Source organism: Balaenoptera musculus, chromosome 5 (assembly GCF_009873245.2).
Source record: "Balaenoptera musculus isolate JJ_BM4_2016_0621 chromosome 5, mBalMus1.pri.v3, whole genome shotgun sequence".
NCBI lineage: Eukaryota > Metazoa > Chordata > Mammalia > Artiodactyla > Balaenopteridae > Balaenoptera > Balaenoptera musculus.
Window position 1 is genome coordinate 74,935,482 of NC_045789.1, and position 25,896 is coordinate 74,961,377.

The 25,896-nt window shown below is 40.0% G+C and overlaps 1 protein-coding gene across 18 annotated transcripts in view; it reads left to right on the forward strand.

The window, feature by feature from the left end:
• The window catches only part of APBB2 (amyloid beta precursor protein binding family B member 2), a 363,766-nt gene that overhangs the window by 162,723 nt on the left and 175,147 nt on the right, over positions 1–25,896 (forward strand). For all 18 annotated transcript variants that reach the window (XM_036852187.1, XM_036852200.1, XM_036852201.1 and 15 more), the window contains one exon: positions 10,550–11,365. In XM_036852187.1, the coding sequence (XP_036708082.1) occupies positions 10,550–11,365 (816 nt within the window). The remainder of the gene's footprint in view (positions 1–10,549; positions 11,366–25,896) is intronic.

A 25,896-nucleotide genomic window follows, 5' to 3' on the forward strand; every position in this document is an offset into this window, starting at 1 on the left:
AATTGAACTTAACTGCATGCATGTATTAATTGCATGACTCTACTAATATCATAATGTGAAAACATTTTAGTTGACTGTAACAGAAAACTAAAACTCTGTCACATTTTGCCATGTAGGATTGCATGTTATAGCCTGTGAACTGTTAAATTTGAACAAAGGAGGCATTGGTGGTGAGTCTGCATAAACAGCATCTTAGGCATTGCGGGGTTTGTCTAGAATAGAGCTCCCAATTCAGAATTCTCCCTGGATCTAATGCTGATTAATTTCAGGTCTTAATAAGAAAACCAACTTAATTTCATTGTATGCCCCTTTCTCTGTGTCGTGATGGATGCTAGTCTGCATACAACGTGGTGTGGGATTTAATTCTTAGCCTCATAGTAATATAATAAGAAAAAAGCAATTGCAATGACATTTTGAATTAAACATAATATAGGACTGTAAGTGGCAAAGAGATCTAGGTAGATTCTATATTTGTTAGGGCACATACCACTCTGCAAATTCTGAGTTTCTAAATAAGTAAATTTAAACCATGGACAGATAGATGTTAATGTCCCTAAATTCTAAAATTAAACTCAATAAGTATGTCCAAGTCTTTTTCTCCTTTATATAACACTGCATGTTACATTTCAACAGAGAACTAAAATTAAAACATAATAAAATAAACACTAAGCTAAGTAGAGGCAGTTGAGTGACCGGAAATATCCTTTTATTAAAGACAGCTGAAAACAATGTGACCAACCTAAATTCGCACAGGAAAATTAGGAACTTAGAGGCAATTCTTAGAAGCCGGTTTAGGGGCAGGGAGTAGATTTTCTTTGTAAATCCATATTTGAGTAAGTATATTAATTTTGCAAAATCAAAGCAAATACATGTGTCCTTTGACGAATACATTTTAAGTGTTGAGAAGAATTCCTTCTAGGAATTCTTTAGCATTTAAAGTCTTTTATTACATTGCAAAATAGACTCAGCATGGAAACATAAGAATAAAGCTGACAAACATGTAAACGATGTGTTTCCCTCTAAATAGAGGCGAACTAATCAAATAACTTATAGAAATTTCTTATTGTCACTATATTTTGTTATACCAATTATTCACTTTTCCTGTTGTTACTCAAATTGCTTTATTCATTGGTAGTTATATAAGAGATAATGAAACCGTTATCCAGCGTGGTTTTTAATAACAGCTACTGCTATCATGCATTGGTATAAGATGTAACACATTTTACAAGGAAAACGGTATTTTTATTTCAGTAGAGTATCATTCCAGCCACTTTTTACCTGAAAATCCAATGGCAGCTAGTGAAGTAGAGTATGGACCAATAATTGGGATAAGGTTTGCTTTAAAGCCCATTTTCAACTCTTAGGAGCTGTGACTGCAGGAAGCCTTTAAAAAAACAAACATGCCAGAATGTATACCCTTATATGTCTTGGAAAATTCCTGTTGAACCTTCGAGATTCAACACAGGAGTCCCTTCCAAGTAGGTCTCAGCCTGTGACATAGTAGAGTAACTACCCTATTTCAAGGATTCTGCCCTTGTTTAATGTTTTTTTTTTCTCTTTTGGAATTGCCTTGAGGCCAGCTTATCAGATTTTCAAGAAAATCTATGTTGTTACTTTAGTTTACCTACTTTTCCTCACCTAAACCAGCTTGATCACTGACTATGTTAGTCAAACTTGGCCATAAAACTCTAGAGCTATATTTAAAAAATACAGTTGTCTTCAGAAGACATCATTTAGAAGAAGGTGAAATGATGAAAACAGCTTAGAAATTGAGCAAAGAAAATATCCTTGGGATAAGCATATAATATGCCAAGGTGACTACATCTGCTGGGTGTGATGTTGATATACCAGGTTATTTTCCCACCTGGAGTGCCTTTCTCTTCCTTGTCCACTGGTGGACCCTAACCCTAACCCTATCCTTCAAGACCCAGCTCAGCTGTTCCTTTTGTGGGAGTCTTCCTTGAACCTCTGTCCTCATCCTTAATACCTTCTTCTCGTAAGACCCTGTGCATACTTTAGCCATTGGGAGTTTTGTTAATAACGTATCCTTGTCTCTGCCCTGTCTGAGTTTCTTGAAGAAAAGTGTTTGGTACATCTTTCTTGACTTTCCTCAGATCCACTTGGGATGTTGAGTGGAGTGAACCCTCAGGCAGTTTAGCTGAATGGGGCATGGGAAACCCTTAGGTGGGGCAGACCTAGTGGGTGAAATCACCTCTTTATCTTAGAGCCTGGGGCAGTTGTCCTGTGAACCAGCTGTGTGACGTTGTCCTCCTGGTTTAAAAACTTCTAAGGTTCTAATCCTGTGATCTCTCTGACCCAGGGACCCAAGCTGCCTCCTAATAACCTTTGCCTCCTTTGTTCATAGAGAAGTTCTTATCATTTTTGTCACATTGAGAGTTTACTTTCATGAATAATTTCAGGAAACCAGCTTTATCTTGCCTCTCCTTCCTAAAAGAAAAAAAATCTGAGTTTACTTCATTTCCTTCATACTTTGAGGTCTAGTTCAAAAGGCAACATTCCTCAGGGTAGAAGTTTTGCTGTTAACTCCTCAGTGGAAATAAAGTTGTATAGCAGAAAAATTAAAAAATGAAGAAAATGTGAAGTCTCATTTAAGAATTGGTCAGGCATTGAGCTTCCCCGGCCCGTTTGTCAATTTCCAATTTTGTTAAGCATGCCAAGGGAGCAGAGGGAGAGCAGCAGGTTATTGAAGAGAGGAGTTTCCTGTCATTACTGACAAACTTTCTTTGACAGGAGGCTAGAGGTCTCAGAAAAGAGAAGGCGGGAGGGCAGGTTTAACTCCGGACTCCAGCATGGATTTGTATTAGGATGTCACCTGAGTTACGGGGTTACATCTCAGGGCTGGGATCTTTGCGACTCAGAGTTTGAGGAAGGCTTTGTTAGCCATGAAATTAAAGTGATCCTGGCTTACCTAATTTTAGTTGGGCTTCATAAAAAATACTCTGTGCATTATATTAACTACAGCTCTTTTACTTGCTGAAAATCTATTGGCTTCAATACCCTGGAAGTCCCGGCACCTCATGTTTCAGGCATGACTCTTTTCACGGATTCCAGCAATGTCATTAGGGCATGTTCCCTTTCTCTCTGTTTCCTGGCTCTGTCTGCCCATTTGTTAGGTCTTACGTACACAGGTGTCTCTTCATGGTGACCTCTTAAAGCTCTAGGCTTATACCTTCTAGTTCAAGAAAAAGAGAAAAGAGAGCACTTCTCTTCTGATCATTCTGGCAGAAGGCTTAGGATTTGTCATATGCTTTTCCTTGAACCAGTCACCACAGCCATGGAGATTTGCTCCTCTGATTGGCTGGGCCCAGGCCATGGACCTCATGAATAAGGGGTTGAGTCATCTCTGCCTGCAACACAGGGGCTGAATTCCTCTGTGAGAGCAGATATTTTAATTTTGTCAGTTTTGTTCACTGCTGTCTCCTGAGCAGTTAAAACTGTATCTGTCGCATAGTAATGCACGAAAAAATATTTGTTGAATGAATGAATGAGCATGGAGGGAGGCTGATTCTCAAGAAAAATTGTGACGCTTTTACCAGAAAAGGAGGAAATACATGCCAGGCCATAACAGATGTTTGTGCATCGTGCATGCAGGAGAGTGACAGCAGTAGTAATATGAGCTCTTGTCACACTCTTAGCTCTGGACGTATACCGAGCTCTGGAATAGGAATCGAGCCTCTTGAATTGGTGTTGGATCTTTGTGAGTTATGCTCAAGACAGCATGATGAATAGATGTGGAGGTGATGGCAAAGTCATGGGTCCCATTCACCTTCGAGATATCCAGGGGCAGAGCCACCTTTGTACTGAAGACTGGCCCTCAGGGTTGTTGGCATTTGCTTGCTCATTCCTCATTCATTTTGCTTATTTTGTACACTGTTGTGTTCTTGACCTTGAGAAGAGCAACTGGCATGTAATAGATGCTCAGAAAGTGTTTAGTTAATGAATGAGTGAAAAATATTTAGTTAATAAATGAGTGAACGATGAATGAACCAAACATTTATTGAGTGCTCTTATGTGCCAGGCTTTGTAAAAGGAACTGGAAACTCTGGAATATAAAAAGGAAAGGGGAATGCAAATCAAAATTAAATCACACTTGTTTGGGTAGCTATAATCAAAAAGAGACAATAACAAGTGTTGACAAGAATGTAGAGAAATCAAAACCTTTATGCATTGCCAGTGGGAATGTAAACTGGTACAATGGCTTTGCAGAACAGTCTGGCAGTTCCTCACAAGGTTTTATATACACGCACAGACACACACACACACACACACACGTATACGTATGGTATGTATGTCTATATATACGTGTGCACATCACAGGAGAATTATAATCAGCAGTTCCGCTGTTGGGTATATATCCAAGAGAACTGAAAACATATGTCCACACAAAAACTTGTACACAAATGTTCATAACAGCATTATTCATAATAGCTAAAAAGTGTAAACAATCCAAATACCTGTTAACTGATGAACAGATAAACAAAATGTGGTAGATCCATACAGTAGAATATGATTTGATCATAAAAAGGAATGAAGTAGTGATACATACTAAAACATGGATGAACCTTAAGGATACACATAAGTGAAGGAAGCTAATCACAGAGACCACATATTGTATGAGTCTGTTTATATGAAATGTCCAGAACAGGCAAACCCATGAAGACGGAAGGTAGATTAGTGGTTTTCAGGGGCTTAGGGGAGGGAGGAATAGAGAGTGCCTGCTCATGAGTACAGGATTTCCTTTTGGGGTGATAAAAATGTTCTGCAATTAGGTTGTAGTGATGAATGCACAACTCTGTGCATATGCTAAAGACCCCTGAATTATACTTTAAAAAGGTGAACTTTATGGTATGTGAATTATATCTCAATAAAACTGTCATAAAAAGTGAACAAAACAGTCACTGCCCTCAAGGCACTTGCGGTATTGAAGGGGAGCGAGATCTCTCAATTGATATTATAGTATAGTATAGAAGTGCTGATGAGAACTGCATGTCACACACCTAGCACAGAGGATTATGTTCAGGAGTCAGAGAAGGCCTAAAGGAGGACATGTGAGCTGGGTTTTGAAGGATTTATAGGAGTTTTCAGGCAGGAAATAGGGCAGGGGTAAAGCAGATGAGGGCAAAGGACCTTCCCAGGCAGAGGAAACAAATGCTATGTGTAGAGGCAAAGGGTTGTGAAGAGTTTTAGCATCCTCAGAAAAGTTCACTGTTGCTGTCCTGTAGGGACCACGGCGGGAGGGGGAGGTGCAGTGACAGGAGATGCGATGGGAAGGGTAGATTTAGGCTAGCAGAGGAGAATTTGAAGTGCCTTGTATACTGAGCTGAATTTGGACAACAGGGAGCCAGTAGAAATTTTTAAACTGAGAATTGCACGGTCCGTTTGTTTTTAGAATTACAGAGGACGAACTGTGTCAGGGTAGACTGGAGTTTGAGAGACTGTTGTGCTTGGGAGATATAGAAGGAAACTTAAAGTGGTGAGAACCTGAAAGCAGCCACAAAGATGGTGAGAAGGGGGAGCTCAATTTATTGAAGAAACGTTTTCCAGTAAAATTGACAGAATTTGGTAGGATAAGAAACTCATGAAGGGCTATTCCCAGGTTTCCAGGCAGGGAATTCGGGAGAATGGCAATGCCGTGAATTCTCAGTTAGCATCCAGCCTGTGCGTTAGTGGACTTAACTTCCCCTCCATCCCCAGTTTATAGGGAGTATTATACCAAGTTTTCTTTGATCTATAACTATAGTAAACTCATGTGAGGCAGAGAAAAATGGAACCAGCTTAAATACACCAACTTTTGAGAGTCTCAGTATAGCATCTTTCATTCTATATCCTTTCATTTCCATGTCCACAGAGCATCTGTTTTTCAACATAATTTGTTATATTATTGTTATGTTGCTATTTCCCATTCTACTTAATCCTCTTCTGTTCAGTGTTATTAATGATGCAGATGGTAAACAGGAGGAGGTAAGGAACAGAGGAAGGCCCGGAATTGGGTGGTGGGGATCACAGGGTGACAGGAACACGTGTGCTGTGTGCACCAGAGCCTCTGCTGGGCCTCCAGTTTTCTTCACACCAGAGCTTGGAGAACTTTAAGCTGTTGGGATCACAGCTGGTGAGAAATCATGTTTGGCAAAGAAGTACACCAGTCTGCTCTGGGTCAAAAAAAAAAAAAAAGGCTCTTTGACTCTAAATAGTCTTTTCTTCTTTGGGGAGTTATGACAGAATTGACCAGGAATTTTCTTGAGCTGAGACTGAGGAGCAAAATAAATTGGTCTAGACAGTGTTGAAGGATTTTATTTTAAATCTTGCCCAGATGCTGCTTGCACGGGGGGAAAGCTGAGATAACTGACCACTGATCACCTTTTCCCTTTCTGAGAGCATTAGTCTTTTTCAAGGAAAGGAAAAATGAATTTACTGTTGACTATTTAGGCAGTAATGGTGGTTTCCTTTCAATCTTTAAGAAGAAACTCAAAAATTTAACCTAGGCTTTTTAAGTAAACATTTCTTGAGATGTTAATGAAACACTTGTCTTTTTCATTTTATTCAACAGTTTATTCTACGAACATTTACTGAGTGCCTACTGCATGCTAGGCCGCTGTGCTTGTTGCTGGAAGTCACAGCTTAGTGGTAAACTCAAATAGGTTAAAAATAAAACAGTGTGAGAAATGCTGTTATGCTGTGGAGAAATGGAGATAGGTTTATGAAGGGTGTAGAAGAAGCAGCCCTGGAGCCTGTCTAGAGGGGCAAGAGAAGGCTTCCCAAAGAGGTGACATCTACCCTGAATCTTAAAGGTGGAGTAGAAATTTGCCAGGAAGGAGGGAGGGATGCTGAGAATGTGTGCATGTACAAGGAACATGACATGTGTGACCAGAGTGTTTCAAGAGCCTCTGAAATCATTAACATGCATATGTATCATCTTTTTCTTCCAAATCTCTCACTTACTGCAATGGTTCTCAGCCTTGGCCACACACTGGAATCACCCAAAGAACATTCCATTTTAATACCCTGACTGGGCCCAATCCCAAACTAATTGAATCAGAATTTGGGAGTGTCTTAGGGTGTGGGACCTGGGCTTCTGGGCTTTTTAAAAGCCCCCCCAAGGTATGCATGCAGCTAGGGTTGGAGCAATCCCTTGTTCCTGTCACACCTGTTCCCTTACCTTTCGGAGACCTCTGAACCCTTGGCCTTTTCCTTTTCCCCTAGCTCTTCACCCTCCTCCCGGCTCTGTCTCCTGCCCTCCCCAGGCCAGATCCTGGAGTGCATTCCTCACTGTTCACATCTGACACCTTAATCATGTCTCCCCCTCTGTGCCTATTTCTTTCCTTTTTAAAAATCCCATTCCATAGGTTGCCTTTTCATTTTCTGTCTGACTTACTTCACTCAGTATGACAATCTCTGGGTCCATCCATGTCACTGCAAATGGCATTATTTTTTACTTTTTTATGGCTGAGTAATATTCCATTGTGTATTTGTACCACATCTTCTTTATCCATTCCTCCGTTGATGGACATTTAGGTTGCTTCCATGTCCTGGCTATTTTAAACAGTGCTGCAGTGAACATTGGGGTACCTATATATTTTCGAATTACAGTTTTCTCCAGAAATATATCCCCAGGAATGGGATTCCTGGATCATATGGTAGCTCTATTTTTAGTTTTTTCAGGAATCTTCATACTGTTCTCTATAGTGGCTATACCAATTTACATTCCCACCAACAGTGTAGGAAGTTTCCCTTTTCTCCACACCCTCTCCAGCATTTATTGTTGTAGATTTTTTTGATTCTGACCAGTGTGAGGTGATGTACCTCACTGTAGTTTTGACTTGCATTTCTCTAATAATTAGTGATGTTGAGCATCTTTTCATGTGCTTTTTGGCCATCTCTGTGTCTTCTTTGGAGAAATGTCTATTTAGGTCTTCTGCCCATTTTTTGTTTGGGTTGTTTATTTTTTTGATATTGAGCTGCATGAGCTGTTTGTATATTCTGGAGATTAATCCTTTGTCCATTGCTTCATTTGCAAATATTTTCTCCCATTCTGAGGGTTGTCTTTTCATCTTGTTTATGGTTTCCTTTGCTGTGCAAAAGCTTTTAAGTTTAATTAGGTCCCATTTGTTTATTTTTGTTTTTATATTCATTACTCTAGGAGGTGGATCAAAAAAGATCTTGCTGCGATTTATGTGAGAGAGTGTTCTGCCTATGTTTTCCTCTAAGAGTTTTATAGTATCCAGTCTTACACTTAGGTATTTCATCCATTTGAGTTTATTTTTGTGTATGGTGTTAGAAAATGTTCTAATTTTATTCTTTTACCTGTAGCTGTCCAGTTTTTCCCAGCACCACTTACCTAAGAGACTGTCTTTTCTCCACTGTATATTCTTGCCTTCTTTTTCATAGATTAGGTGACCATAGGTGCATGTGTTTATCTCTGGACTTTCTATCCTGTTCTATTGATCTATATTTCTGTTTCTGTGCCAGTACCATACTGTTTTGATTACTGTAGCTTTGTAGTATAGTCTGAAGTCAGGGAGCCTGATTCCTCCAGCTCTGTTGGCTCAAAGTTTTTATCTGTCACATCCAGGGTATAAAAGCCACTTAAATATTAACTCACCAAAAAATTTTGATGGTATTCTTTCTGAAAATGTTTATAATTATAAACAGAGTAAATTAAAAATTCTCCCTAATAACATTGCTAGGATATAGTACCTAACATCGTAAAATAGCCTCATAGCAATTTTTTTGCCATACCTTCTAAAAAGCCAGCAGATTGCCAGATTTTTTATAATAATGTCACTCTAAATACCCAGAAGTCTAAATGTAATTTTCTCTTGTGTGCCTATGTTATGGTTGTGTGTCTCAGGGAAAACTTCATGTGGGTTCAAGGTGGGCCCTTTTCATAGCAAATGCTGCTATGGAGTGAGGTTGAATTATAAATTGAAATATGTTTTCTGTAAAATGGTAGTAGTAGCCAAAACAGTATACGTTTTTGTTTAAAATTTAGTCATCAGAGTAGTGTTTAAAAGGGAAAAACAAACCAGATTCTCAATGAAGCCCAAGTGCAGTAGGTGCTGGGTAAGCAGGAATCCTTATAAATAATAATTCTAAAGAATGGGGCCCAAAGTCTAACCACTTTGGGTTACAGCCTTAGCTATCTCTGTGGGCCATATGGTCATTCTGTTGTAAATATGGACACTGCCTGGAGTGTACAGTTGTTCCCTAGCTACCAAGAAGCACACAGACTCTAGAATCAGTGGGTGACTCTTTTCTAAAATAGCTTATCCTGAGTATCAGATGATGGAAAGGGATACCTCTGAGCTCCCGAACAGTAGAACATTCTTACCTTCCTTCCCTGCGGAAGTCTCTGTTTTGCCTGGTGGAGGAAGAGGGAGTTGTCACAGTACAATTTCAGGAATGTTGGGAGCTGTGCTTTGGTTCATCTACTGCTGGTGTAGAGCCCACGGAGGTCTCTGGAGGGCAAGGGATCAGATAAGAAAGAAGTCATTCCTCATAGACTGAGAAATCTGAAACCTTAGAAATTCTTGCTGATGAATTTTTATTCCCTTCTAGTCTGAGAAACCTTTCTCTCTTCCTAGCAAGAGACACATGGAACAAATCACTGATGGTGTGAACAATATTTGAGATAAATGCAACTGTCAGATAATTTCCTAGGAGTTCTGCAAGGGCTTGTGGTGACTGCAAACCGCTGAGTCTGTGTGTATTTTTTTTTTAATTAATTAATTTATTTATTTATTTTTGGCCGTGTTGGGTCTTCGTTTCTGTGCGAGGGCTTTCTCTAGTTGTGGCAAGCGGGCGCCACTCTTCATCGCGGTGCGCGGGCCTCTCACTATCGCGGCCTCTCTTGTTGCGGAGCACAGGCTCCAGACGTGCAGGCTCAGTAGTTGTGGCTCACAGGCCCAGTTGCTCCGCGGCGTGCGGGATCTTCCCAGACCAGGGCTCGAACCCGTGTCCCCTGCATTGGCAGGCAGATTCTCAACCACTGCGCCACCAGGGAAGCCCCCAGAACACTATTTTTAAACATGGTGAAGAAAAATTACCTTGGATGTATGGTGCTTCATTGAACAGTGACCTTTCAGGTTAATTAAGAAAGCTGGAGCCCCAGAGGATTTTTGAGCAACTTTTTTGTTGCCTGAGGGAACGACAGAATAGAAATGTGGTGTAAATGTTTAGAAAGGGGATGATTTGCAAGGTTGTGAAAAAGCGAAGACCAGCTGCTGGAAGAAAATGCTTTTATGTGATTTCAAAAGAGAGATACTTTTTTACTTTAAGTAAAATTTGGACCCTCAGACCTCCTAGCTGTTCTATAAATTGGCTTTTGTGTATCCACATTAAGCCTTTTATTTGCTCCTGTTTAATGTATGAGCAAACGGTGAAAAGAGAGGAAAACGGGTCCGTTCTACAAAACTGCAACGGAAGCATTGGTTCTTGCAATTTTCTGTACAGAAATGTTTGCTCACTCTCTATGCTAAGTAGTTTTAATCATGCCAGGCGTCTAATGACCAGTTTCCTTTTTTTTTTCCAGCTGACTCAGGTGTAGACACTTTGGCAGTGTTTATGGCCAGCAGCGGAACGACAGACGTCACGAATCGGAATAGCCCGGCCACACCACCAAACACCCTTAATCTCCGTTCCTCCCACAATGAACTGTTGAACGCTGAAATAAAACACACAGAAACCAAGAACAGCACACCCCCGAAATGCAGGAAAAAATATGCACTAACTAACATCCAGGCGGCAATGGGCCTCTCAGATCTGGCCGCACAGCCGCTGCTGGGAAATGGCTCTGCCAACTTCAAGCTGGTGAAAAATGGAGAGAACCAGCTCCGGAAGGCTGCAGAACAAGGGCAGCAGGACCCCAACAGAAACGTCAGCCCCACTGCAGTCATCAACATAACTTCTGAGAAGTTAGAGGGTAAAGAGCCCCACCCACGGGATTCCTCGGGCTGCGAGATTTTACCCTCCCAGCCCCGAAGAACCAAGAGCTTCCTGAATTACTATGCAGACCTGGAAACCTCAACCAGAGAACTCGAGCAGAATTTGGGCAACCAGCATGGGGCTGTGGAAGAGAAGGCCCAGCCAGGCCAGAGCCAGGCCTCCACCGTCGTCGGGAATGGCGACTTACTGCTGCAGAAACCAAACAAACCCCAGTTCAGCCCTGAAGATGGCCAGATAGCCACCGTATCATCCAGCCCGGAGACCAAGAAGGATCATCCTAAAACAGGGGCCAAAACCGATTGTGCACTCCACCGGATCCAGAACCTGGCACCGAGCGACGAGGAGTCCAGCTGGACGACCCTGTCCCAAGACAGTGCCTCCCCCGGCTCCGCAGATGAGACAGGTACCTGGGAAAGGTGTAGCCTACGGTGGCACTTTCTTTTGGTGTTTTCCCTTATTGATGGAATTAATCTCTACACTGACCCCCTCCCCCCAAATTTTCATCTGCTGGTAGAGAAGAACATGGGCCTCTTGGGGTAAAATTGGGCAATTTGTGTGAAAATATCATTAGATTCCTCAGCGGTTTCATCTTGATTCATACATAAGTTGGTTGTCCCGGGAAGCATTTTTGTAAAAGAAATAGCTCCCCAGTGTTAAGTACAGTAAAACATCACCTATTTAGCAACTATACTGCCAGTGGTTAAGTGAACTATTTCTATATACTGTCTAGAAATACTGGGTTTTGTTAAGGAAAATAATAAAAGGGAGAGACTTGCCGGGGGCAGGATATAACCTGAAAAAGAGAACCAACTCTTAAAATTCTCAGAAAAAACTGATTTATGCTCAAGCTAATGAAAAGTTTAAGGTTTAAAAAGTTGAAAGTCTATTCATTAAAGACATTTCCCTTTTGACCTTTACTGGGGAACATTTTATTAGCCTTGTTCAAGTGATATTTGAAAGTGAGAAAGTAGTGTTTCTTTTAACATATATTTAGAAGTTTTGGATTTTAACTAGTCTAGTTGAGACCAGTCTTTCCTGACTTTTGTCTATATTTTGTAACATCTTTGGATTTTTCAGAGGAGTGAAAATTGTCACAGAAATGAACAGGGTCCTAAAAATCAGCTGCTTTTAATCTTATCTTCTCATAGCCCCTATTTTACTGATCATGAGATTAAAAGACTGGAGAACTGTATTGTGTCTGAATTCACTGTAAGCAAGCACTCACAAAGGCTTATTTCTTTAACCTAACCCTGCCTCTGGTGGATCCCAGGGCTCTGTTAATGTGATACAGATGTAACAGACAAAACCACCAGGGAAGGAACCGACATTTTCCCCACCTATAAGGCAGAGAAATTACAAGGACTACAGATGGGAAAAGAGGAGAAAGTAAGACATTAACTTGTTTAAAAAAAAAAAAAAGTGTTTTTGAAGTGCGCTTTAAAACCACAGTGCTTTAAATGATAGATTTCATCAGTCTCCTGTAGCTGGATATGGCAGTAGGGAAGTTGAGATGAGCCCATTTCATCTCAGAAATGCCTGGATCTGCACATTATTGGAATCGTAATTATGTATAGTAATGTCACTGAGTTCACAACTCTCTATTACTTTTCACATTTAGAGACTTCATATCCTGTAGCTGATGGACACTGTCACCTGCTAGTGTTTGAATCTATATAAATGGCTCCTTGAGTGTCTCACATTCAAACTCAACCTCGTGTGTTCAGCGCCCTCCACTGAGGCCACACTGTCTTCCTCACGTCGTGGCAGCCTTTCTGCTGCTCTTCCAGGCCCTGTGCTCCCTTTTGTAGCTACATTTTAAATTTTACTGAAAGGTATTAAGTAACAGTAAAGTCTCCTCGGTTCCTCACTCTGGCCCCCGTTTTTCCAGGGGCAACCACTACTTTTGTTTTAGTTTTTTTTTTTTTTTCCAGAAACCATTTTAGGCATATACCCACATTTATAATAAATATTAAAATTTACCCAAATTTTATAATGATATTTTTAAAGAGTCCTTACCATTTAGAGATACATACTAAGATATTATAGTATAATATAATATACTATACTGTTGTATATGGGATTTGCCCATAAGCTGATCCTTGTTAAAGGTGGGTACATAAGGGTTTATTATTCTGTTCTCTCTCATATTGTATGTTTAAAAATTTCCACAGTAAAAATTAAAACAAGAAAAAAAATGACACATTACATTGTTTTATAAATGCTTTGCTTTTTCCACCAAAGTATATATTCTGCAGATCACTTCATATCAGGATGTAGCATTTTTCTACCTCAGGCTGAATTTAAGTATTAAAGCATGCTGTTCCACCCTCTTCAAGCTCCATGATTTATTTAATGATTCCCTCACTGCTGAGTGTTTAGGGTATTTCTATCCCTGGCCCCTTCGCTTATTGAGTGCTGGTGTCAATAAGGGCTGGTGGTGAGCACCAAGTTTATTTTTTATTTTTATTGATTTATTTATTTGGATGCATCACGTCTTAGTTGCAGCATGCGGGATCTTTTGTTGTGGTGCTCAGGCTTCTCTCTAGTTGTGGCGCGAGGGCTTCAGGGCGTGCAGGCTCAGTTACCCCACTGCACGTGGGATCTTAGTACCCAGACCAGGGATCGAACCCGCGTTCCCTGCATGGGAAGGCAGATTCTTAACCACTGGACCACCAGGGAAGTCCCAAGAGCACCAAGTTTAAACTGCACCTGTGCACTGGCTTGGTCCACTGCCACTCTCTCCAGGGGACCTTTCCAGGGTCCCCTCGGCTCACCACTCATTTGCTCGGTGTCCTGGTGTTACTTGCTGCTGGGGTTTCTCTACAGAACCCATTACAGGGCTTGGCATGTGATGTGAACTGGATTAGAGTTTTCTGACATGTTGAGAGGATACATTCATTTTTCATTCTTAAAGTCACTTTTGAAGACCTTGAGTTTTAGAGTAAGGATGGCAGTATGGTGATGGCCTGTAATGGCTAGCTAAGGATAGACATTTTGAATCAGATGTGCTTGAAAAAGTGTGTTAGCTATGACCCAACTCTCTAAAGCTGTGAGATTGAGTTTTTTACAAATGTTAGAAGCCATCCCTTCAAAATCATCACTTCGGGATCTTTATTTCAGCCTAATGCAATGCCTCAGAATATTAATAATATTTGGGAATTCTTTTGGAATTTCCTTAGAGCCAGTTGTGAACTCCAACTGAAAAGACACCTCTTTACTTCATGATCACACAGATCACATAAATTAGCGAGTAAAATAAAATAATTGATTATTCAGCATTGGTATTTTTTTTTGAGTTCATCTTTCCAGTGAAACATACTGTTAGTGTTCACAATGATCACAGTCATTTTTTTTTTTTTTTGGCCACACCGTGTGGCACGTGGGATCTTAGTTCCCCGATCAGGGATCGAACCCATGCCCCCTGCATTGGGAGTGCAGAGTCTTAACCACTGGACTGCCAGAGAAGTCCCACAGTCAATTTGAATTAAACACTTCTAATGGTGAAATCATTATTATATGTTTTATATAGTATATATGAGTTTTATATATATATATATAAAATAAACACAAAATACTAATTGTTGAAAGAAAAGAAATAAGAGCAAGTATTTTGTAAGATACTAGTATGCAGCACCATGGTACATATATACATATATACAAAGTGTACATACTTGCTTATACACTGTGTGCTAAGCAAATATTCATCACAGTGGTGTATGTTGTATGACTAAATCTTGACCCAGTTATCTTTGGATTGTAGACTGTGCTCTGGGGAGCCTGGAAAAATAAATAGACTCATTTCTACCTTAGGGACACGCTTTCCAAGTTAGAATGCTATTTATAAAATAAAATGCACTGCCCAACCCAGAGATTGACCATTTTCTGTTTCCCTTTCTTTCTGAATCGCCCAGGCCAGCATGTTAGTAACTTTCTTTGCACAGTCAATCATGTATATATGTTTCTCCTCTTTTCCTCCTATGTCGCCTGTCCTTTGAGAAGCAAGAGGTTATTAGAAGCGGGGGGCGGCGGGGAAGCATCAGCGGAATTACTGAGTTTCATAGGAATTTAGAAAAGTTCAAAAGAATGCCCTGACCTGGATTCTAAAGGAAAGTGTTGCATCATTTTGGTACTTGAAAGTGGGAACTTTAAGTCTGTTCAGGTTTTGCCAGAGGTGCAGTCCCCTCACTGGCCCCAGGTAAGCATGATGGCTCAGATGAATATAGGTTGGTCAGATTGTGTGTAGTCTTTCCATTTAATCACCTGGTGTTTTATGTTTGCTTCATGAAAACTTTGGAAAGACACAACATTCTCATACTACCTGGGTACCGAGTTTGTACCAACAGGTAACTTAGGTTTAATTTGGGGCTTAATAAAATTGAAGATACAAAGTATGAAACTGGGTGGATCTTGTGGAATAGCCATTTCAAAATTAGGTTCATTACTAAAGTGTACAAAGGCAGAATATACACTGAGAAAATCAAATCTAGATGGTGTGACAGTGGGCCCAATGCTGCATTAATTTATCATTGAGAGGATGGGCTCTAGAGTCAACTTCCTGAGTTCAAACCTCAACTGGGTTCCATGTAGGCAATTTGCATAGCCTCTCAACTGTGAAATGGGGGTGCTGGTAGGGTTTTAGCATAGATCTGTTGTGAAGATTAAGTGAGAGCATCTTTGAAGAGCTCTTAGACAGTGTCTGGCATACAGCAAGAGCTTAATAAATATTAGTGCTTGTCATTATTAGTGATAATCATTATCAGTACAGCAGTGGGATAAAAGTTTACTTCTCTCTTAATTATAGATTACCTATATTTTGGGCTCTGATTTTATTACATATTAAAAAGATGTTTTTAAACTGGAGTGTAGTTGCTTTACAGTGTTGTGTTAGTTTCTGCTGTACAGTGAAGTGAATCAGCTTTATGAATACACACATCCCCTTTTTTGGATTTCCTTCCCATTTAGGTCACCACAGAGCATTGAGTAGAGTTCCCTGTGCTATGCAGCAGGTTCTCATTAGTTATCTATTTTATACATAGTGGTGTATATATGTCAATCCCAGTCTCCAAATTCATCCCACCCCATCCCCCCTTTCCACCCCTGGTGTGCATACGTTGGGCTCTGATTTGAGTTAGGACTTTCTGCATCTTCTAAGGGCAGCGATTGGTTTGTCTTCATCTTTGTGCTGTCAGTGCCTGAAATATAGCAGGTAAACTTAGTAAATGAATAATGACTAATTGAATAAAAATGGAAGCTATCTACATATATCCCCAAATGGCCCTGATGTATTGAGTAAATCATTTAATATTATATTTTAATCGATGTCTGATTTTGATATTGGGTACATATTTTGAACTTAATTGATCATATTGCCTCACAGTGCGGGGGCGGGGGATACTGATTAACAAATTACTGGGGAAGGCACTGAAATTCTGGGTGCCAGGTCTCCTTTGTGATACTCTCTCACACTCAGGTGGTCATGCTGGGACTTGAACCAAGATCTTTGGACCTAGCATCCAGCGCTTTTCCACTGTATCGTAGTTCTGAGACCTAGACTCGTGGCACCAGTGGCTGAATACATCAGACTTTATCCACTTCAACTGGATTATCCTGATAATCTGAAAGATAGAAAATTATATTTTAGAGGACCTTTCCATTCCTGTAAACAATTGAGTTTTAGCTCAAATTTCAGCTCCTCTGTGAAACCTTTCTAGACCCTCTGAGCTGTTGAAAGTCCTTTTTCTGTACCTCAAGGAAATATTTCCAATTCTCTGTTATCACATTCCTCTCAGCAGTTTGTAACCTTACTGGAAAGTTTTTGTTTAGACTTGGAGCTCCATGAAAGTGGGAGCTAAGTCTTCATTACGTGTGGATGTGAACCTCTTCACACAGTACATAACACATAGTGACAGGCTCCCTTAATGTTATCTGTTTGCTGGTTGGGTAGATGGAGCTGGACCACAAACATGCATACTCTGAGGTTTGCTACATCAGTACAGCTATAGAAATAGAAAAGGTAAGCCCAACTTGTATAAAATAATTGTTCAGAGCACCTGGATATGGTGATTCTTATTTGTATTCTAGGCTCCAGGGAGGGACGAAGGGTTGGGGCCAGTAGTTCAGCGTGTCACAAACGTTCTTTGTATTTGTGTTTTTAAGTCTGCAAGCCAGAATAGCCAGGGTTAAGGAAAAGGACCATTTTGTTTTCACTTACCTTCACACTTTGCCTTACATTGTAAGTTGAACCATGTTGCTGGAGAGTTTGAATCCTTTGCTGTCTTAAGTTGGTTGGTTTCCAGTCTTGAGGCCAGCAAAGTGGAACTCTTTTGCAAGTTGGATAGCTGGTGAGGGCAAAAGCCAAGGCACAAACCTAATTATGTCAACACAGTTGGCAGCACTAATTATTTCTGGCCTTAGCTAGCTTAAGAGTGTTAGAGCTCTGGATAAGTTTATATTATTAACTTTCTGAAACGTCTTCTAAGTGTTCATTTTATGTCAAATGGATTTTGGTAATTTCAACCATAAATTATTTTTAAATTGCTTTTTGAAAGCTCCCATCCCTTTAAAAAAAAAATTCCAGGATATAGAAAAGACCCAGTGTTCAGCTGGTTTGTCCTGCTGAATTAATTTTAATCTTTTAAACACCCTTTAGTGATTCACTAGCCTTCTTGTCTTGTCTTCTCAGTTGAGCATTCCCTGATGTGACAGGAGGAATTCAAGAAGACAGATGTGAGATGTTTCCAAAATAGCTCGGACACATAGTTCTGGGATGGATGGTGTGATTTCCAAATTAGATTTTAGTACCTCGGGAGTAAAATTTATAAAAAGATTTTTTATCTCACCTCATGAACTTAAGGAAGAAAATGATTTTGCTCAATTAATTATTTTTGGAAAGTTCTAGAAACAATTTATATTCAGTTGAATGATAGGATAGGTTTTGGTTGCCTTCCATTATAAAGTATTATACTAGGTACTTCAGGGTACACAAAAAAATGAATACAGTGCAATGAGTGGCAACAAAAGTCTACCAGTCTAGTAGTGAACACAAGACCGTTGATATATTCAAGATGCAACCAGGAAGGAGCCATGAGATGGTGGAATGTTGTGGGGTGGGGAGAGCTTAGAGGAGGAAGAAACTTTGACTGGGATATGGAAGCTCAGGCATCGAAGTTATCTGTGCTGGAGATTAAATAGGTTTTCAACAGATGAAGATGTGGGGAGATCATTGCCCTTCAGAGCTGTTAAAAAAGTAAGGAGTCCTTTTCTTTTTTTAAATTAATCACTGAAGAAGTGTAATTCATGATTTTTTTCCCCCACTCTTATGTCTGCTTTACTGGGATCTTGAAAATAAAAATTTTAGAACCTGGTTTGGCAGGTTGCTTGGCTTCTGGGGAGAGGGAGGGGACAGAGACAGAGTGGCTGCTTAGGAAATGACGGGATGGAGGCCTCCAGTAGTCCTGCGTGACGTGCTCCCAGACGTGCCAGTGATGCCTCCTTGGAGGAGGGCATATCGCCTCTAAGATTGTGACTCAGTGGGATCATAGAGACAAAAATACTACCGGCCACTTGCAGAAATATTCTGGTCAAATTTCATCATGAACATTCTGCCCTGACCCACTGTCCTCACAAAAGAACCTTAAGTGAATAAACACATAGAGAGATTTACGGTTTTAAAAGCCAAGAGGCTATAGCAACATCCAGATAGTCGGCAAGCTTGAATGTGTCTACATTTATGGGGAGCTGAAATGGATCTGCAACTTTACCATGATTTTCACTGAGGGGTAGTATCCGTGGAAGTTAACAACCATTCAAGAGTTTGTGGGTTTGTTCACCATTGCTTTGTTTTAATTCATCCATTTATTTTTTCATTTGTTAATTCATATATAGGTACACATGCCAATTATTTTTTTAATGTCTACTCTGGGGACTGTGCTAGGTGCCCCAGACATAGAAGTAAGTTAGAACCAGTCTGTGACCTCAGATAGCTCACCTACAGTTTCCTGTCTCCATGGAAGACGTCCCCACTTTCTGAAATGCATCCCTGGGTTCTTTGTCCCATTTCACACGGCATGCCTCAGGAAGTACGGAAAGATAAAGCCCATCCCCAGATCCTGGGCAGTGTAAGTTTCCAAGCAAAGAAGAGAAGAAGATGTTTAGATGTTATATTAGTTTCTCAGGGCTGCTGCAACAAATTACCATACCCTTTGTTTTAAGCCTCCCGTGGTGGCGCAGTGGTTGAGAGCCCGCCTGCCAATGCAGGGCAAGTGGGTTCAAGCTCTGGTTTGGGAAGATCCCACGTGCCGCAGAGCAACGAAGCTCGTGTGCCACAACAACTGAGCCCACATGCTACAATAACTGAAGCCCGCGTGCCTAGAGCCCATGCTCCGCAACAAGAGAAGCCACCGCAATGAGAGGCCTGCCCACCACAGTGGGCAGTGAAGAGTAGCGCCCGCTCGCCGTAACTAGGGAAAGCCCACGAGCAGCAGCGAAGACCCAATGCAACCAAAAATAAATAAATAAAATAAATAAATTCATTTAAAAAAAAAACCATACCATACAGGCTTAAAACAAAGAAATTTATTCTCTCACAGTTCTGGAGGCTAGAAGTTTGAAATCAAGGTATCAGCGGGCTTATTCACCCTCTAAAGGCTCTTTCCTTGCCTCTTCCAGGCTTCTGGTGGGTCCTGGCAAAGCTTGGCATTCCTTGGCTTATAGCTGCATCACTGCAGTCTCTACCTGTGTCTTCCCATGGCCTTCTTATAAGGACAAGAGTCATTGGATTTAGGGCCCACCCTAATCCAGTATGGCCTCACCTTAACTGATTATATCTGCAAAGACCATGTTTCCAAATAAGATCACAACCTGAGGTTCTGAGTGGATATGAATTTTAGAGGAATACTGTTCAACCCAGTACAGATATCTTCGTAGATAATTCCTTAATATCTGCAACACAGAGGAGATGTGAAAGGATATTTGCAGAAATTTTGTGTTTAAATTTTTCAGGAAGGAAAGTTAATACTTGCAGATATTGTCAGAATTGATAAATGAATAGAGTATGCTGCAAAGGACCTGAAGATAGTTTTGGTTGCCTTCATCCAAATTCTTCTATGAGGGAACTTAGTGTGGACCTGATACTGGTGAATCTGAAACTATAAACCCAACTGAGATTGGGAATAAGTATGGGAAGGGCAGGAAAATGTGATAAAGACACTGTAAAGCTTCACATTTAGCAGTTTGACTTGGTTCTGAACAGGATAGCTCAGGGAACTTGGCAATACGAGGATGGTGTTATTCCTTTGGATCAAAGCTTAAAAACAGACAGACGGGGATATCAGCAACAGCCATGCTTTTCTTACCTCTGTTTAAGAGACATTGCTTACCAAACAGAGAGTATGTTCTTAGGAGCTATGCAGAATATAAAAGAAAAAATATGACCCTAAATTTAGGGCAATGCAAAGGCAATATGATGCCATGAAAATTTCAGAGATCACAAATGCACAGGGGAGTGCTGGGAATGCTGGGGAGTGCGCAGGAAGCCTGCAGACAGGTTTTGTCTAGCAGGTGATGTTTTGAATTAGATGCCAATGCTTAGAAATTGGGAGCTTTTACATAGAAATATGGGTTTCCCCTTTCTTTTCTAAATCCAGAAATCTCATAACACTGGACTCAAATGCCATGGAGGCCCCAGTCAGCGGCAGCCCTTTAGATGGGTCCTGCCTTCTGGGGCTCAAGGCATTAGGCCTGTGGATTCCTGCTCTAAGTGTCAGCCATCACACACATGAAACTATTAGAGTAGAAAGAACTAGGCTAAAGTTGGGCTTGCCTGTTACAGCTGCGTGCAATGTAATGCTATAGTAGCAGCACGCTTGCACCTACAGACTTCTTTTAATCATAGGCATCGTAGTCTCAGTCTCATGCCTTCTGGTAGAATTATAAAGTGTGACATGAACTGTGAAGCAAAACATGCTTGAAAATTCCAAAGCCATCTTTAGATGACTTCTCAGAGTTCTCCATCTGTTAATCTGGTTAGAGGAGGGAAAACATTAGCTTTTCAAAAGCTAGGTTGTAGGTGGTTCATAAATTTTGTGCTTCAAGTCTGGCTCAGTTGATACACCCAGTTTGCTTTCATACATGTGAGGGTAGTTACCAATTACCCTTATAATTTTTATATTGTGTTTCCCTTTCAGATCCCTTGGGTTCAAAACTGAAATAAAATCTTCCTATTCGAACAGATTTGACTAGAAAATTGAATCATTTAACTATTAGAAAATCATATGTGGTCAGCATTCCATGTGTAAGGGTCAGAATGTGAGAGGACGGGATAACTCCAGCTCTAGAACATTGTTGTCAGTATCTAAGAGAGGAGGTGATATTTATTACTATGTGAGCTTTCCTTTTTTTCCCTTTTTGTTTTGCCTTCTATAGATTTACTCTTGAATATGATTGAGTTTAATCTTTGCAAGGATTCTTCTTTAATATCATTAAGGACATTGTTAGGTGATCATTCTTCTTCCTCAGCATAATTTGAAGAAGTCTTCATATAGAACTGTACTGAATTGGTACACCTAGGATATTATAAAGGTAGATCTCCATCCTGTAAGTGGCTTGTTTAGGAAGCTGATTTTGGTCTGTTATTTTTTTGTTACCAGGACACTTTTTTTCTCATATACATGGTAGTGTACGTGATGGTTAGGTATACAAGATGGCTGGCCCATAAAAGCCTACTTAGACATGTGGAATAGTATCAGTAGAACTGTAGGACCTTTTCTCAGCATGTTCTAGAAGAAAAGGTGGTCATAGTTCTATGTGATTTTGTCAGAAAGTGAGAGAATGGAGATGACCCCCAACTCCAAACCATTGGGAAAGGGTTTTGGGAGGTGTAGCGAAGGAAGTTCAAGGGCTGAGGGTGGTGAGTTAGATACCTGGTAATTGAAAGCCTCCAGGGACACTTCTTTGTAATGGGCTAACTCCTCAGTTCCTACTTTTCTGTTTCTACTCCAGGGATGTGTCCTTTGGGGGACCTTTGACCAACATTTCCTTTCATCCTTTGCTTACTATGGACAAGGAAGACATTCTATGACCTCCTGCCTTTCCTTTTCTTTCCCCGGAATAAGCATCAGCTTCTTTTCAGTGTTCCCTAGTGTCTTTCACCTTTTAGTCGATGTCTTGTCCCTCTGTCTCTCGTTTATTTTTCCTCCACATGCTATGCAATAAGAGCCCTGAGTCAGTGAATGGACTCTCTGTATAATGTATCAGAGGGAAGCATTTTCACCTCAGGTCCGTTGTTATCTTCAATGTAGTTAAGCATTATTGGGTTGGTAAAGTCTGGACAGTTTATTTTTAGTAAGGATGATAGGTTAACCTTAATCTACTCACATACTTTCAGCTGATGAATGTCTACTGAGTTCCTAGTATGTGCAAGGAACTGTGCTAGTTCTCTGGGTGATTCCAAGATTGAGGCATAAGCTTTCCTTCAAGGAACTCAGAGGCTCCTTCCTCAAGATTATTTTAAATCTCTGTCTTACCACTTTCTGGGCTTTAGAGTCAAACATTCTGACTCATCCCAGTTCCATCACTTTCTTAACCTCTGAGTCCCAAGTTTCTTATCTCTAAAGTGGGAATAATAATAGTACCGACCTTATAAAATTGTTGCTTAAAGCCCTTGGTGCAATAACTGGCTCACAGAAAGCATTTTTTGAAATGTTAACTATCATTATAATTATTGTCGTATCTTTGCTATGAGATTGAAACCTTCTTCAGGATATAAGCTGTTTTGCCTTTGTTGTTGTTGTCTTTAATCCCCAGAAATGACTCCATTTGATGGGTACTCACGTTTAAGTGAATGATTAGCATAATAGGTAAACTGTATTATTTATACTAGGAGTGCAACAAATTAAAGGTAATAGTTTACGTTCAAGAAGTTCACAGTAATTAAGAGGATGCATAAATCCTCTGCTTCTCAAAGTTAATGTACAGGAAAATCTCCTGGGGATCGTGTTGAAATGTAGATTGTGATTCAGTAGGTTTGGGCTAGGGCCTGAGATTCTGCATTTTTAGCAAGCTCTGTCATAACTCTGGTGTTTGACCGCACGCTGAGTGGTAACACCGGACTGTAAACCACAGGACGAAGCGTCCAGTTTGTTTTATTCACTGCTTTATCCGGAGCACACAGGATAAACAGTGCCTGGTTTACACTTGTGTTAAAAGAATAACATAAGCATACCTCAAAACATAAGTAGTTGGTACCAGCTAGATTTTTGCCAAGTATGCAGAACAGGTCAGGGTCATAAAGTTCCAGATAAGGTATTTCTTGACCTGGAGGGCTCATGATGCAAGAAGAGGACAAAATTGAAAGACAAATGGGGTTTGGAGAAATAAAGAAGTGGTGGGCACACGGAAAAAAGAAACTGGAAGAAATCAAAAGAAGAGTTTGCTCTAAGGCGCTGTTCTCAAACTTTTTGGTCTTGGGGACCTCTTTACACTTTCAAAAATTATTGAGAACCCCAAAGGTCTTTGCTTATGTGGATTATATCTATCAGTGTTTATTGTTTATTTATTTAGAAATTAAAACAGATATTTTAAAAAGTTACTTATTTAAAAAAGAATAAGAAACCCATTAATATTAACAAAACAGGATGTTTTGTGAAGCACAACCTTTTTCCCAAAGCCGGCAACAATTTATGAGAGAAGTGATAATTGTTTTATTTATTTGAAACTCTCTTTAATGTATGGCTTAATTGAAAGCATCTGGATTCTCTTATCTGCTTCTACCTTTAGTGCGTCTTAGTAAATTGTTTTGATTAAAGTAGATGAAGAAAATCCTTCCTACCTCTTACAGATATATAGGCAGAAATAGCCTTTTCAGGCAATTATGGATATTCTTTTTTTGATGTTACACCAAAACTTGGTAATTGGTAGTTTCTTAAAGGTTAGTTACAATGTAGAATCTGAAACCACAATAGTAAACTTTTTTGTACTGTGTTATATTAAAATCCATTGGTCTATCATACATAATTTTGTAACATCATTGGCAATTTGGAAAATGTTGGTTCAATGAGTTATGAAGATCTTCCAAATGTTGACACATTTCGTTATACAATGTAAAAACATTACATTTGTTAATCTTACCACTCATCTCATCAGAAAAGTCATTAATTATTGGGAAGCTGTCAAGCTCTCAGTGGTGGATACGAGTTTTTCCAAAATTCTAGTTTTTGCTTGAAAGCTCACATTTTATCATTGGCAACACATACTGTCAGTTGTTTTCCTTGAAGTGACAGGCTCACCTCATTTGTTTTGAGAAAATGCCTGCCTGGTACCCAAGTTCGAATAACCATAGTTTGTCTGTCAGTGGTTCTTTCAAGTAAAAAGAGTGCTGGTTCCACATGCTTTTCCTTGAAACAACAATCATACTTTTTTATGCAGCAGAAGTGCTCTATGCATAATTACCTGAAAGAAGCGTATACGAGGGTTGAGATTTAATAAAATTAATAATTTTTACTCCTTCAACAAGGACATTCTTAGGTGAAACTGGCGTTGGTTTTAGTAGGAGTATGTAGTGTTAGGGAATACAGTAATTACTAGTATAATTTGTGCCATTTTCTTGCTTTGTACTGAGATGCCAGCAATTTTATCTGTATTTTTTGCATCCTATCAGTTAAATGTCAGCTCAGTGAAAAAGACTGTAAATAACATCTTAGTATTATGAAAATAATGTTGACCTCAGAGATCCCCTGAAATCCCCTTGGGGAACTTTTGCTCTCCATGAGAGGGTTAGTGCTTCCAGCAGTTTTGTTGGAGAGGAGAGTCTGTGAAGGATAATTGTGAGAGAGGTCAGATAGGTAGGTGGAGGCCAAATTGGAGAATGCTAACGCTTAATTGTGAACTTGCTTTTGTTAGTGAAACATGACTGATGGTTATGAGAAAAGAAGTGCCATTTGCAGGGTGGAGTTTGAAGACGGTATATCTGACATTGGCGCCTAGAATATGTCAGAGGGTCAAATGAGGCAAGCAGTTATGAGAGTTTCACAGCAATCCATTTGAGGCCATGAGGACTGGAGACTAGTAGCTTTAAAAACAGAGCAGAGGTGGAAGAAAGGAAATCTCTAGGATTTAGTGATAGATTAGATATGGGTGATGAGGGAGACAAGAGAATCAAAGATGTCAGATGTTCGGTTTGAAGACTAAGAAAATGCTGGTTTTGAGAAATAGTGAGGTTGGGAGGAGGAATTAGTTTTTGGAGAAGGGTGCTGTTTTTGATTTTAGATGTATGAGTTTGTGACAATGTGGGACTAGCCAGGGGGTAATGTCCTGAAGTAAGAGTTGTGGCTCTACTTGGACATAATTCTTCCACTATGTGTAGGACTTTTATATGTTCTTTTGGTGTGTCTAAGTATGTTTTAACCATACTTAGATGTAGAAGAGTGATAGGATAAGGATGGAGTGGGAACATGGGTATTCTAACTAGGTTGGGTGGTATTAGAGGGTTGCAACAAAAAAAAAAAAAAAAAAAGAGAAAGAAAGAAAGCAAGAAAGCAAGAAAGAAAGAAAGAAAGAAAAGAAAGAAAGAAACCACTGAAATAGTTAATGATGGTTTGAGCCAGTCTGCTCTTTTTTCCCATTTTAAATATTAAACATGGTTTAGCCATACTTCTAGAATAATGGCTCGCTATCTCATTCACTGGTGATTGAGCTGTTAAACACAGGGATGACCCATTCCATTTCTCTTATTTTTACTTCTCTGCAGTAAAGTTAAGGGGCCACAAGCATTCTTTTCCACTCACAAGTTGACATTGAGGGTCTCTTCGAGGTAAGGCGCCCAGCAGTCCTTACCTGAAGTGGTATTCGTGACCTTTCTAGCTGACAGGCTCTAAAATGCAGATCTGTCTCTTAGGGATGGACTCATTTAATCAAATTCATGAGGCTGAAATACTACAG